General features: G+C 39.7%; 1 protein-coding gene across 1 annotated transcript; it reads left to right on the forward strand.

Moving 5' to 3' along the window:
• LOC135555634 (hemoglobin subunit beta-1-like) lies at window positions 1–909 on the forward strand. Its single transcript, XM_064988239.1, has 3 exons — window positions 1–127; window positions 361–583; window positions 714–909. The coding sequence occupies exons 1-3, from the start codon at window positions 36–38 to the stop codon at window positions 840–842; spliced, it is 444 nt and encodes a 147-aa protein (XP_064844311.1). The 5' UTR covers window positions 1–35; the 3' UTR covers window positions 843–909.
• The last annotated feature ends 12,007 nt before the right edge of the window (window positions 910–12,916 follow it).

Raw genomic sequence — 12,916 nt, forward strand, 5'->3', positions numbered from 1 at the left:
TCTTGTTGCAAAACCGGAAAACAAACACTGACAACATGGTTGACTGGACAGACACAGAGAAGAGCACCATCAGTGCTGTCTGGGGCAAAGTAGATATCAATGAGGTCGGACCACTGGCTCTGGGAAGGTAGGTCATGGCTTCATTCAGCCTCATTCAAATATATCATCTAATATAGTTTATAGTGGAGATGATCATGAGTAGTTATAACACTATTATACGTGTCCTGTTATCTTATCATTACTATAAATAGTGAGTTGATATTGTTAAATTTGAATGGAGCATGTTAGAGTATTAATTAGGCATATAATTGAAATACATTTGAAAATAATTCACATATTTCGGTGTTCTTGCAATGACAGAGTCCTGATCGTCTACCCCTGGACTCAGCGTTATTTCGGCTCTTTCGGAGATGTGTCCACTCCCGCAGCAATCATGGGCAACCCCAAAGTTGCTGCTCACGGCAAAGTCGTGTGTGGAGCTCTGGATAAAGCTGTGAAGAACATGGGCAACATCTTGGCCACATACAAGTCACTGAGCGAGACCCACGCTAACAAACTCTTCGTCGACCCTGACAATTTCAGGGTATGCCTTCTGTCTTGAGAAATATGTTTTAGGCTACACGTATAACATTCAGAACAACACGTCAATTCCAAAGGTAAAACAAAAACGATGATCTAATGTAACATCTACCTCCTTTGTCTTTTGTCCACAGGTGTTGGCTGACGTCCTCACTATTGTCATTGCCGCCAAGTTTGGAGCCTCTTTCACTCCTGAAATCCAGGCAACCTGGCAGAAGTTCATGAAAGTGGTTGTCGCAGCCATGGGCAGTCGGTACTTCTAAATGCACCACAGACAAGTGATTATGTTCTGACATCCCTGCCTGAGTGAAAATAAAGACATCGAAACAAGCTGCCTTTTCGTATTAGTATAAACAACATTATAGTTAGGATTTGGGGGGGGGGGCATTTCTGGGGAAAGTTTCACCACAATATCCATAACATCAATATTTAGGCAATATGGAGATGGGCATTGACCGATGGGAAACGGACTATTGTGTGAATGAAGTGCGGCAACACTGTAAACCCTTATTAGTTATCATTACTCAAAAGATTTGTGGAAATTTGTTGTTAAGGGGCACACAGACCACCAGAGAATTCTTTCCAAACTGTACAAGATGTGAGGTCAAAGTGCTAATCCCAAACTATCACCTAAACGTAATGCAATTGTGAAGATCTGAAATGATTTGTAGTCAGGTGCACGCTATCTGGATGTAACTTTACCTAATGAGGCAAGGTGGCGTTTTCCCAGAATTCTTACAGATTACAAAATAATGCTAAAGGAGTAGGGTTTAAGGGGCAATTTGAGATTGAAGTTTGAAGAAAACCTTCATTCAAAATAAAGGTGAAGTTTAAAGTTGAACACTTGTTTCTTTTGCATATTCCCTTGTATATAAATAATACTTTTTAGTAAATTATCCCAAGTATATTGAGTATATTGAGGTAACTATTTGCATCAGCTTTTTTTAAGTATAGTTGTGAGTATATTTGAGTAGTAGGAACCAAATTTAAATGCATTTTACTAACCTGAGTACCATAAGTAACTGAGCAAACATTTGTAGATTAAACATAGAATATCAATTATGATACTGAATAAATTCAGCAAATTAAACGTACAATATTGGTTCTGTAACTGATTACATTAAGTATATCAAACTTAACATTAGTTCTAGGACTTGAAGGACTTGAGCAGGTCAAACAAACAAAAAACATTCTGAACCTGATACAATTAAGTTGAATGAAAGGAATTGTTGAGATCCTGTCAGTTGTTTGCACTTAATATATGAGTTTGTAATGCACGAAAAGTGAAGTGTATATTATACTTAAAAGGCTGATGCAAATAGCTACCTACATTTTTTTTAAGTAAACAGGGCACAATATTTGATAGTGTGTGTAACTTGATATTTTTTGTTAAGTAACTCAAATAATTTGTGGAAACCAGCTGCACATCAACATTTTAAGTCAAAAACTACTCTTAAAATCCAAGTTCTTTCTTTCAGTCAACTAGCTTTACAACAGTTTTTTCTTAAAAAAATAAAATGACATTTTCTTTAAAACACTGTGTCTTTCAGAAACAGATCTCTAATTACATGAATGCACCAAACATGATTAATCTATTTTAGCATCCATCAATAGATGAATGCCTTTTCTGTACAGCATGACTCATTTGAACAGAACTTTAAAAAACTCCGATAACAAACCTCCAACTTTCAATCAATTCAATACTGTTTAACACTGCAACATTCCCCATCAACAACTTAACTATTAAAACATAAGCACAGTATAATGACCCTTCACCAATTAACACTTTCAACTGATGTGGTAGCTTCCATCCAATTTAACATTTAAAATAAACATGAGGTAGTGACATCCATTTCACATTCTAACAACTTCACTACATTCAACTGTTTAAAATGAAGATTAATCTTGACAATTTACATATCTTCCTCCACGACAATTTCCAATCCATTATGTTTACAAAACAAAATAATACTTGCAGATGATAAAATGTCCTTATACACGCAATGTTTCGGTCCTAAACCTTCATTCCTGACTAAGGTGTCACGCCAAATCATTAAACTGACATATAAACGTCCTAAATGCAAGTAGACAGTGTGTGCGAACGTTGTTTCCCCAACCTTCTTATATGTACCGGTCCACAACACTACACAGGTATGCAAACGACCTCTCCTTTCAACTCCATGAAGATTCCCCATCCATTTTTATCCTCTGGGACCTCGGCCATTTTTTTCATATGATGACGTCAGCAATGTAAGATTTGTGTCCATTGCTTCTAAAGCGTCATATATACAAGGATTTGTAAGGTAACTTCCCAATGCCCATGTTCAGGATTCCAAAACAGAAACACTTTCAATTAAACTCTACACCAACTGAAGTCAATTTACTCTTGCATCTCTTTATCTCTGTGACCGGTTTGACTAAAGGCACATATCAAATTAAATGCAGGCAGACATTTTAGTTGGTATTTGACTACAAAACATTTAGTTGTTTTTTACATTTTTATCCCTAAATCTCTTTTCCTTATAGGATAACGTAACTATTTACAATTGTTTAGCGCCATAAATGTTTTTGGTATTGGTATTTTACAGTTGATTTTTCAAAGCACAGATCTTTGGGTTCATTCTGTCTCCATCCAAGTTTAACAACACCTTTTGTATAAATCCAAACGTGTTCTTCGTGCAATTCGGGTATCCATGTTGGAGTGAGTACATTAGCCCGTACAAACATACAAGTGCATTAGGCCAGCACCGGAAATCCACGTTCTCCTCAAGGACCAAGTAGACTCTTCCTGGATGGAATGGCACAGCAGCTACATCTCCATTGTCATCAATGACAGATGATGGCTGCAGGGTCTTGGGATGTTCCCTCCTGAGAAAGACCATGCACATTTAATTATCATGTCACAATAAACTCTTATGAAGACACACAACTCCCCTCCTTTATTTTGGGTCAAATAATATTTTAACCTCACACACAAACACAACCCACCGTGCAAGTTATGAACACTCCAGGGTCATCCTCTTGGAGTATTGCTGGAAGACATCTGAGGACAACAGTTCGATCGGTGTTCAGATTGTGTGGTTGCTCCAGAGAAACATTACAAACAAACTATATACAGTGCCTTGCGAAGGTATTCGGCCCCCTTGAACTTTGCGACCTTTTGCCACATTTCAGGCTTCAAACATAAAGATATAAAACTGTATTTTTTGTGTGAAGAATCAACAACAAGTGGGTCACAATCATGAAGTGGAACGACATTTATTGGATATTTCAAACTTTTTTAACAAATCAAAAACTGAAAAATTGGGCGCGCAAAATTATTCAGCCCCCTTAAGTTAATACTTTGTAGCGCCACCTTTTGCTGTGATTACAGCTGTAAGTCGCTTGGGGTATGTCTCTATCAGTTTTGCACATCGAGAGACTGAAATTTTTTCCCATTCCTCCTTGCAAAACAGCTCGAGCTCAGTGAGGTTGGATGGAGAGCATTTGTGAACAGCAGTTTTCAGTTCTTTCCACAGATTCTCGATTGGATTCAGGTCTGGACTTTGACTTGGCCATTCTAACACCTGGATATGTTTATTTTTGAACCATTCCATTGTAGATTTTTTTGTAAAAGGTCGCAAAGTTCAAGGGGGCCGAATACTTTCGCAAGGCACTGTATCTGTGTAAGGGCATCACTGATCTTAAAATGTATCATTTCAATCCAATCATTTGCTTTACATTATGCTTACTGATTTCATTTGTATACCTGGCTGTACATAATCAGAATGGCAGCTATCTTCTGTCCATTTCTTCCAGTATTTCCCTGCTTCTCTGGATATGGCTAGCAAGCGTTCTGTGTGTTGATCAACATGGAGTAAAACGAATCCCGGAGTTTCTAGTTTGTGATGCGATGGTACTCTGCACATACATGAAACAAAGTACAAAGGCAATTGAAAACTGCTTTACTCCCCCTAATGTTAGCTAGGCTAGCTAATTGTTGAGGCGTGCTGCCAACCAGTTAAAACATCAACAAATAAATACGCAGATGGATTTTAACATGAAATTATCGACGTTAACGTTACATTGATCCGCCAGAGTTGTCTACCAGTTAGTCATGCTTGCTAAAGCTAGCCACATAGTTTTCACAATATTCCGTAATTAACATTATAAGAATCATCTAATATATTACGCATAGTTTTCTTTCAAAAAAGAAATAAAGATTTACCATTCTGATAATTTTGTATTTAGCTAGGCTAGGTCATGAAAATCAGCAGCAATTCTCCTTAAATTAAATTAATTGGCTAACATGAACTGCTGAAAAGTTAACTTTAGACTTCATCTAATGTTAACGTTACTTACGCTAGGTAGTCAGGCTCCTGAGATTTTCTCCCTAACTATAATAATGAGACTACATTAGATTTCCGTGTTCACAATTGGCTCCCTAATTCATTTATTTTTATTTTTAATTAACAAATATCAACAAACAAAAGAGGAATAGTCACATGCAAACAAGCATACATACAAACTATTTACATCGCCAGGAATCCTAAACAAACACATAATATTCATTAATAATAAAAGTTTTGTCTTTTTGTTTTTCATTTTAGTTCAAGTAGTGCAATATGGTTCCAATCCATTTATAAAGTGAAAAAGTTAGGTTTTGAATTAGACCATTTGCATTTGTGAATATGAAATGTACCTGGTATTATTAGCAGTTGAATTAAACATACTACATCTTCTGGTCAAATATCTATGGTGATATACAATGGGGGAAAGCATGGACAATTGCTAACATATATTGTATCAGTAACAAGGTAAAGGAAGTTTCATTTAAAACGTTACATCGAATTTATTCTGTGAAACATGTTTTGGAAAGATTCAAGCTGAATATTGACTATAAATGTGATTTCTGTGGACTGGAAGAGACCATTTCGCATTTGTTTTTGCCTGTATTTATAGTAGATTTTTTTTTGATTGACATACATAATTTTGTTACAAAAAAATAGGACCGGTTGTACTATTTAATGGTTTGATATGATTTATTTCAGAAATTGGCTTACTATTGCAATGTAGCTTTAAATTATATAAACGTAATCGTACAATCCTTGGTGGGAAGTCAGCCGCCTGTGTGTGAGGTATACTACTGCACATGTACTTGGAGAAAGTCACCCCTATGATCACAGAGAAGATGTTGCCTTTGGCCGATGACCGGACTTCAGTTTAAAATAATACATACTTCCAGATGCCCGCCCCATATGTCAAATGAACCAGCTTTTATATTACATGCAGTTAACTCTTTAGAGGTTATATCACTTGAACATAAATATTACTCTTAATTCAGGGCTTCATAAGCCACATTTTCTTGGAGACAGACAGACATCCACAGTGACATTTTACACTCGACTAATCTAGTCATGACCAACTAACACCATGTTTATCATTTTTAGGCCCAGGTGCAAGCTACATAATTTGGGGAATATAGGCCTTCTGACAAAATTTTGAGTTGGCCTCCATCATCCTGTCACTGTTCAAATAGGTTTGGCCCTAACCAATTGGGGCATTACTACATTTAGCAATTTGTATTATTCTCACTGTTAGGCTTTGAGGTGCCTACATAATTCTGCCTACATCATGCCAGAGAGTAAGCATGTCTATCACCTATACATCACACGCACTGACAGAGTACAATGTTATAGAGGGCCAGATTAGTGTCAGGACACAGGTCATTGCAGAGGACAGTACATCAGCGCAATTTACCTTGTCTGATGGGAGACTCTAGAGAGGACAAATTGTGGAAGGCATAAAAAATTGACAATAGAGTGGAGGGCATGAGAAGACCTCACCAACCATTTGACACCCTTTCATTTCTTATCTTGCTGTATCCACATGTGGCTGGTGTGTGTTGTGGGAGGAGACAAGTAAGATGACAAGGCATAAGAGAAGAACGAACGATAGGCAGGAAGAGAGACTGACTTAGACCTCACTAGACACCCCTTTCCTAATCATTCCATTCCCATAGTTTCAAAATTATGTGTATGGTGTGTCTTAGAAGTTGGGCTAACTAACAATGATGTTCAGATGCACCAGTTAACCCTGCTGTGGAAAACAATTTTATGCTATGCAACGAACAGGCAGATGCCACACAACATGCCAAAATCAATTCTCATTGGAGCACTGCTGTTAACACTGCCACCATGAGCTCCCGCAACACCATAATAGTATAACACAGACAGATTACTGAATATATTACTGTATAGACTGCTATATGAAAGTGCTCAGTATTAGTACTGTAAGCAGAGGTTATCATGATGGCATGTTCCCTCAAAGCAAACCAGTGAGCAAAGTTCAAAGCCACCCCATTTAGCGGTTTATCATGCTTTACTTTGTAAACGTCTAATGACTTCAAGTTAATTAATAAAAGTATTGACGTTTGATAATTCAAATAATGATTGTGAGTATTTGCTGGTTAGGCAATATAAGATAGAACAAACATAATAGCTGAAGTGAGTATTATTATGTAAAACAAATTTAACCCCTTCAACCTACACATTCAATGTACTTTTTACAAAGTCCACAAAAGCACAGTCATAGGCCTACCTTACTAGGCCTACCTCCTTGCTAAGACAACAACACACAAGCCAATCCCTCTGAGCGTGTTTCCATGTAAATAATTTAGGTTCAGGTGTAAATGTCATGTTGAACTGTACAAGCTAATATGATTTATTATTGGAGAATACCACAACAGCATTTCAAACACATGAGATTCACAGTTGTCAATTTTTGTTCCTCTGGTTACAGTTCAAGAGAACGCACATGAAAGGAAATAACAAAAAAAGCAAACAAACTTTTTTTGTTCCAATAATCACCAAGTTCTCTTTCCTAAGGTTGAAAAAAAAAATCTGTTGTCTTACCACAGGCACATTTGAGCTGAAAACAGGTTAAAATTAGGTTACAGTTTATTTGAGCTTTTCGCAATCAACATTAAGGAACACTTTCTGAATGAATAGAAATGAGCTGGACATGGGTTTTGGGTAATCCAGATGTAGAGCATAAACCAGGCCAATTAGAGCGAGAAAAGCATCTGGCCAGGATTGGAAGCTGTGCATCACCACTCAGCACCCCTTTTACTACCATTTCACCCCAAACCAATGTATGTACACTGCAGGTGGAGTTTGGAAAATGGTAAAAAAATAATAATACATAGGGGGAGTGCCCGCACAGAACCAAGGAAACTGACCAAATATGTAAATTAGAATGTAACAAACCATTTCATCATACGTCTTCAGAATGGCAGAAAGCCAAAGTCCAAAGCTCCCCATCTGTCCCTGCACCTCCCGGGATAAAGCCAGCAAGCGTTCAGTGTGATGGTCTAGTACAGAAAAGAACAATCGCTGCAGGTTCTGATTATTTATGCGATGAAACTCAGCACATATCTGTAGATTAGATATTTGATTTAAAGACACAGAAGTCTTCTGTACTTAATGTGATTATACATTACCAGGCTCTTACTGAATGACTAACTCAATAATACAGACACACACACCCTCTACTCCCTACATTTTAGACATTGTAACAGAATGTTAACACTGCCACCAGGCCAAAGCAATACCTGTGACTCTAGAAATAGTGCCGGCCATCTATTCTCCACTGTCTGTATTTCAGTACTGCTGTTCAGAATCTCCTGTCTTCTCAGGGCAACTGTCTTTCCCATACAACGATTGATTACAGCCAAGTTGTTGTGTGTCTTCTTCATCTCGAGAGAAATATCAGTCCTTAGCTTTTCCACATCTGCTTCAACGTTTTGATTGAGGGAACTGTGACAGGTTGATTGGGCCACAGTAAACAGTGTGTTTAAGTGGTGGTTCTGGATCTTTCCTTTTTTGGCACTTTTTTTTTACCAACCTCAGGCAACCTATCTCTGCCTAGTTTCATTCTGTATTTTCCTACTTTAAACTTAAGGCCACTCTTCCATCCGTCCCACCCTTTTGGTGACCCATTGTCAGCAAGGAATTCATGTTAGTGGACTAAGGCTTTTGCAGCATCTTCAAAGTCACACTTGGATACTCATTCCTCTCATACATAGCTCTTGCCACGCCATCCAAAATCTGTTGTCTTTGGTTTCTGGTTAACACCAGTTGTCTTCCAAATTGGTCAAACCCTTGATTTCCCTCTCTGAGTTACAATTTAAGGTCATGTGAAAAGGTTGGCACCTCAAAGTTGTCACTCGGTTGTCCTGGATGCTGTGAAGTTAAGTGTGGATTACTCAAGGACACCCCAGAGCTAGTCATGGCATCCTCCAATATCAAAGGCTTAATTGTTCCCATGTTTGGCAGATCATCAATGCAGGACAGCTTGAAAAACTGTGAATAAGACTGAGTTTTGAAATTGAATGTCAATGGTGTAAGGAATGTCAAATTGCTCTGTAAAATGATAAATTGGTCAATAGTGGCTGGAAGTTCTGGTAGTATCATCCTTTCAATTCCACCAAGATCACTAAGCTTGAAGGGAGATGATGCCATATCCATTTCTGCAAAACCAGAGAGAACATAATAACAATTACGTTAAAATGACTGATGTCAAGCCTGTAATTTAATAAGTAGTAATGGAATTAATATGCATATGCTCGAATTCAGCATATCCATAATATGTGAATGTGAAGCTGTTTTGAGTGATGTAGGTGGCAACAGCAACAAAAAAAGTATGATTCCACCACATTGGAGGTGGGCACAAACTTAATCTTCAATTCCATCCAACAGAACAGTATGCATGAAGTATAGGTCACACAAAACACTTTTATTTAACGAGCTAGGTACCTTAACTGTGGGGCAGCAGGTTAGCTGTATTTAGCTAGCCTGAACCTTGCATATCACATTTGCTTATATAAACATGCGGTACAGCAAGTTAGCTTTCTACGTACCATTAGAACAAAAACGTCTCCGGTCACGTGCGTTGACGTTTGCTAGCTGTGGCAACGTAATCGTAAATGAGAAAGTAGAATGGAAGTAATCGCGACGCTGCAGGCGAACCCTGAAAATTCTTAGCAGGAAGCAAGTAACATAGCTAATGATCCTCTAGCCGCTGCTTTGCATGACATACAGTGGGGCAAAAAAGTATTTAGTCAGCCACCAATTGTGCAAGTTCTCCCACATAAAAAGATGAGAGAGGTCTGTAATTTTAATCATAGGTACACTTCAACTATGACAGACAAAATGAGAGAAAAAAAATCCAGAAAATCACATTGTAGGGTTTTTAATGAATTTATTTGCAAATTATGGTGGAAAATAAGTATTTGGCCAATAACAAAAGTTTATCTCAATACTTTGTTATATACCCTTTGTTGGCAATGACAGAGGTCAAACGTTTTCTGTAAGTCTTCACAAGGTTTTCACATGGGGTTGAGATCTGGAGACTGGCTAGGCCACTCCAGGACCTTGAAATGCTTCTTACGAAGCCACTCCATCGTTGCCCGGGCGGTGTGTTTGGGATCATTGTCATGCTGAAAGACCCAGCCACGTTTCATCTTCAATGCCCTTGCTGATGGAAGGAGGTTTTCACTCAAAATCTCACGATACATGGCCCCATTCATTCTTTCCTTTACACGGATCATTCGTCCTGGTCCCTTTGCAGAAAAACAGCCCCAAAGCATGATGTTTCCACCCCCATGCTTCACAGTAGGTATGGTGTTCTTTGGATGCAACTCAGCATTCTTTGTCCTTCAAACACGACGAGTTGAGTTTTTACCAAAAAGTTATATTTTGGTTTCATCTGACCATATGACATTCTCCCAATCTTCTTCTGGATCATCCAAATGCTCTCTAGCAAACTTCAGACGGGCATGGACATGTACTGGCTTAAGCAGGGGGACACGTCTGGCATTGCAGGATTTGAGTCCCTGGCGGCGTAGTGTGTTACTGATGGTAGGCTTTGTTACTTTGGTCCCAGCTCTCTGCAGGTCATTCACTAGGTCCCCCCGTGTGGTTCTGGGATTTTTGCTCACCGTTCTTGTGATAATTTTGACCCCATGGGGTGAGATCTTGCGTGGAGCCCCAGATCGAGGGAGATTATCAGTGGTCTTGTATGTCTTCCATTTCCTAATAATTGCTCCCACAGTTGATTTCTTCAAACCAAGCTGCTTACCTATTGCAGATTCAGTCTTCCCAGCCTGGTGCAGGTCTACAATTTTGTTTCTGGTGTCCTTTGACAGCTCTTTGGTCTTGGCCATAGAGGAGTTTGGAGTGTGACTGTTTGAGGTTGTGGACAGGTGTCTTTTATACTGATAACAAGTTCAAACAGGTGCCATTAATACAGGTAACGAGTGGAGGACAGAGAAGCCTCTTAAAGAAGAAGTTACAGGTCTGTGAGAGCCAGAAATCTTGCTTGTTTGTAGGTGACCAAATAATTATTTTCCACCATAATTTGCAAATAAATTCATTAAAAATCCTACAATGTCATTTTCTGGATTTCTTTCCCTCATTTTCTCTGTCATAGTTGAAGTGTACCTATGATGAAAATGACAGGCCTCTCTCATCTTTTTAAGTGGGAGAACATGCACAATTGGTGGCTGACTAAATACTTTTTTGACCCACTTTATATGGCAGGGTCTACAGTCAATCACGGACTACAAAGGGAAAACCAGCCTTGTCGCGGACACCGACGTCCTGCTTCTGGACAAGGTAAACACCTTCTTTGTCCGCTTTGAGGATAACGCAGTGCCACCGATGCGGACCACTACCAAGGACTGTGGGCTCTCCTTCTCCGTGGCCAACGTGAGTAAGACATTTAAGCGTGTTAACCCTCGCAAGTCTGCCGGCCCAGACGACATCCCTAGACATGTCCTTATAGCATGCGCAGACCAGCTGGATGGAGTGTTTAGGTACACATTCAATCTCTCCCTATCCCAGTCTGCTGTCCCCACTTGCTTCAATATGTCCACCATTGTTCCTGTACCCAAGAAAGCAAAGGTAACTGAACTAAATGACTATCGCCGCTTCGCACTCACATGAAGTGCTTTGAGAGATTAGATAAGGATCATATGACCTCTACCTTACCTGACACCCTAGACCCACTTCAATTTGCTTACCGGCCCAAAAGATCCACAGACGATGCAATCGCCATCGCACTGCACACTGCCACTGCCCTATCCCATCTGGACAAGAGGAATGCCTATGTCAGAATGCCTACGTCAGTTCATTGACTATAGCTCAACACCATAGTACCCTCCAAGCTCATCATTAAGCTCAGGGCCCTGGGTCTGCACCCTGCCCTGTGCAACTGGGTGCTGGACTTCCTGATGGGGTCGCCTCCAGGTGGTGAAGGTAGGAAACAACACCTCCACTTTGCTGATCCTCAACACAGGGGCACCACAAAGGTGTGTGCTCAGACCCCTCCTGTACTCCCCGTTCACTCATGACTGCGTGGCCACACATGCCTCCAACTCAATCATCAAATTTGCAGATGACACAACAAATCACCAACAATGACGAAAGGGAGGAGGTGAGGGCCCTGGCAGCGTGGTGCCAGGAAAATAACCTCAACGTCAACAAAACGAAGGAGCTGCTTGTGGACTTCAGGAAACAGCAGAGGAAGCACGCCCCTAACCACATCGATGGGACAGCAGTGGAGAATGTGGAAAGCTTCAAGTTCCTCGGCGTACACATCACTGACAATCTGAAATGGTCCTCCCACACAGACAGATTGGTGAAGAAGGCGCAACAGCACCTCTTCAACCTCAACAGGCTGAAGAAATGTGGCTTGGCTCCTAATACCCTCAGATACTTTTGCAGATGCACAATTGAGAGCAAACAGTCGGGCTGTATCAAGGACACCTACTGCACACGATGTCACAGGAAGGTCAAAAAGATCATCAAAGACATTAACCACCTGACCCAGGGACTGTTCACCCTGCTATCATCCAGTAGGCGAGGTCAAAACAGGTGCACCAAAGCTAGGACCGAAAGACTGAAAAACAGCTTCCATCTCAAGACCATCAGACTGTCAAATAGCCATCACTAGCTGGCTACCACCCGGTTACTGAACCCTGCAATTTAGAGGCTTCTATCCTATATACATAGACATGGAATCAATGGCTACTTTAATAATGGAACACTAGTCACTTTAATAATGTTTACATACTGCTTTACTCATCTCATATGTATATACTGTATTCTATTCTACTGTAATTTAGTCAATGCCACTCCGACATTGCTCATCCTAATATTTATATATTTCTTAATTCCATTCCATTCCATTCTTTTTTATTGTTGTGAATTGTTAGATACCAATGGACTGTTGGAGCTAGGAACACAAGCATTTCGCTGCACCCGCAATAACATCTGCTAAATATGTGTATGAAACC

Source organism: Oncorhynchus masou, chromosome 15 (genome assembly GCF_036934945.1).
Source record: "Oncorhynchus masou masou isolate Uvic2021 chromosome 15, UVic_Omas_1.1, whole genome shotgun sequence".
NCBI classification, from domain to species: domain Eukaryota; kingdom Metazoa; phylum Chordata; class Actinopteri; order Salmoniformes; family Salmonidae; genus Oncorhynchus; species Oncorhynchus masou.

Bases quoted from the DNA above. Each gene is read 5' to 3' on its own strand.
- LOC135555634 (XM_064988239.1), top strand. From the start codon at position 36: ATGGTTGACTGGACAGACACAGAGAAGAGCACCATCAGTGCTGTCTGG. The intron at 128-360 runs GTAGGTCATGGC...TTGCAATGACAG, and splicing joins GGACCACTGGCTCTGGGAAG to AGTCCTGATCGTCTACCCCT. The intron at 584-713 runs GTATGCCTTCTG...TTTTGTCCACAG, and splicing joins TCGACCCTGACAATTTCAGG to GTGTTGGCTGACGTCCTCAC.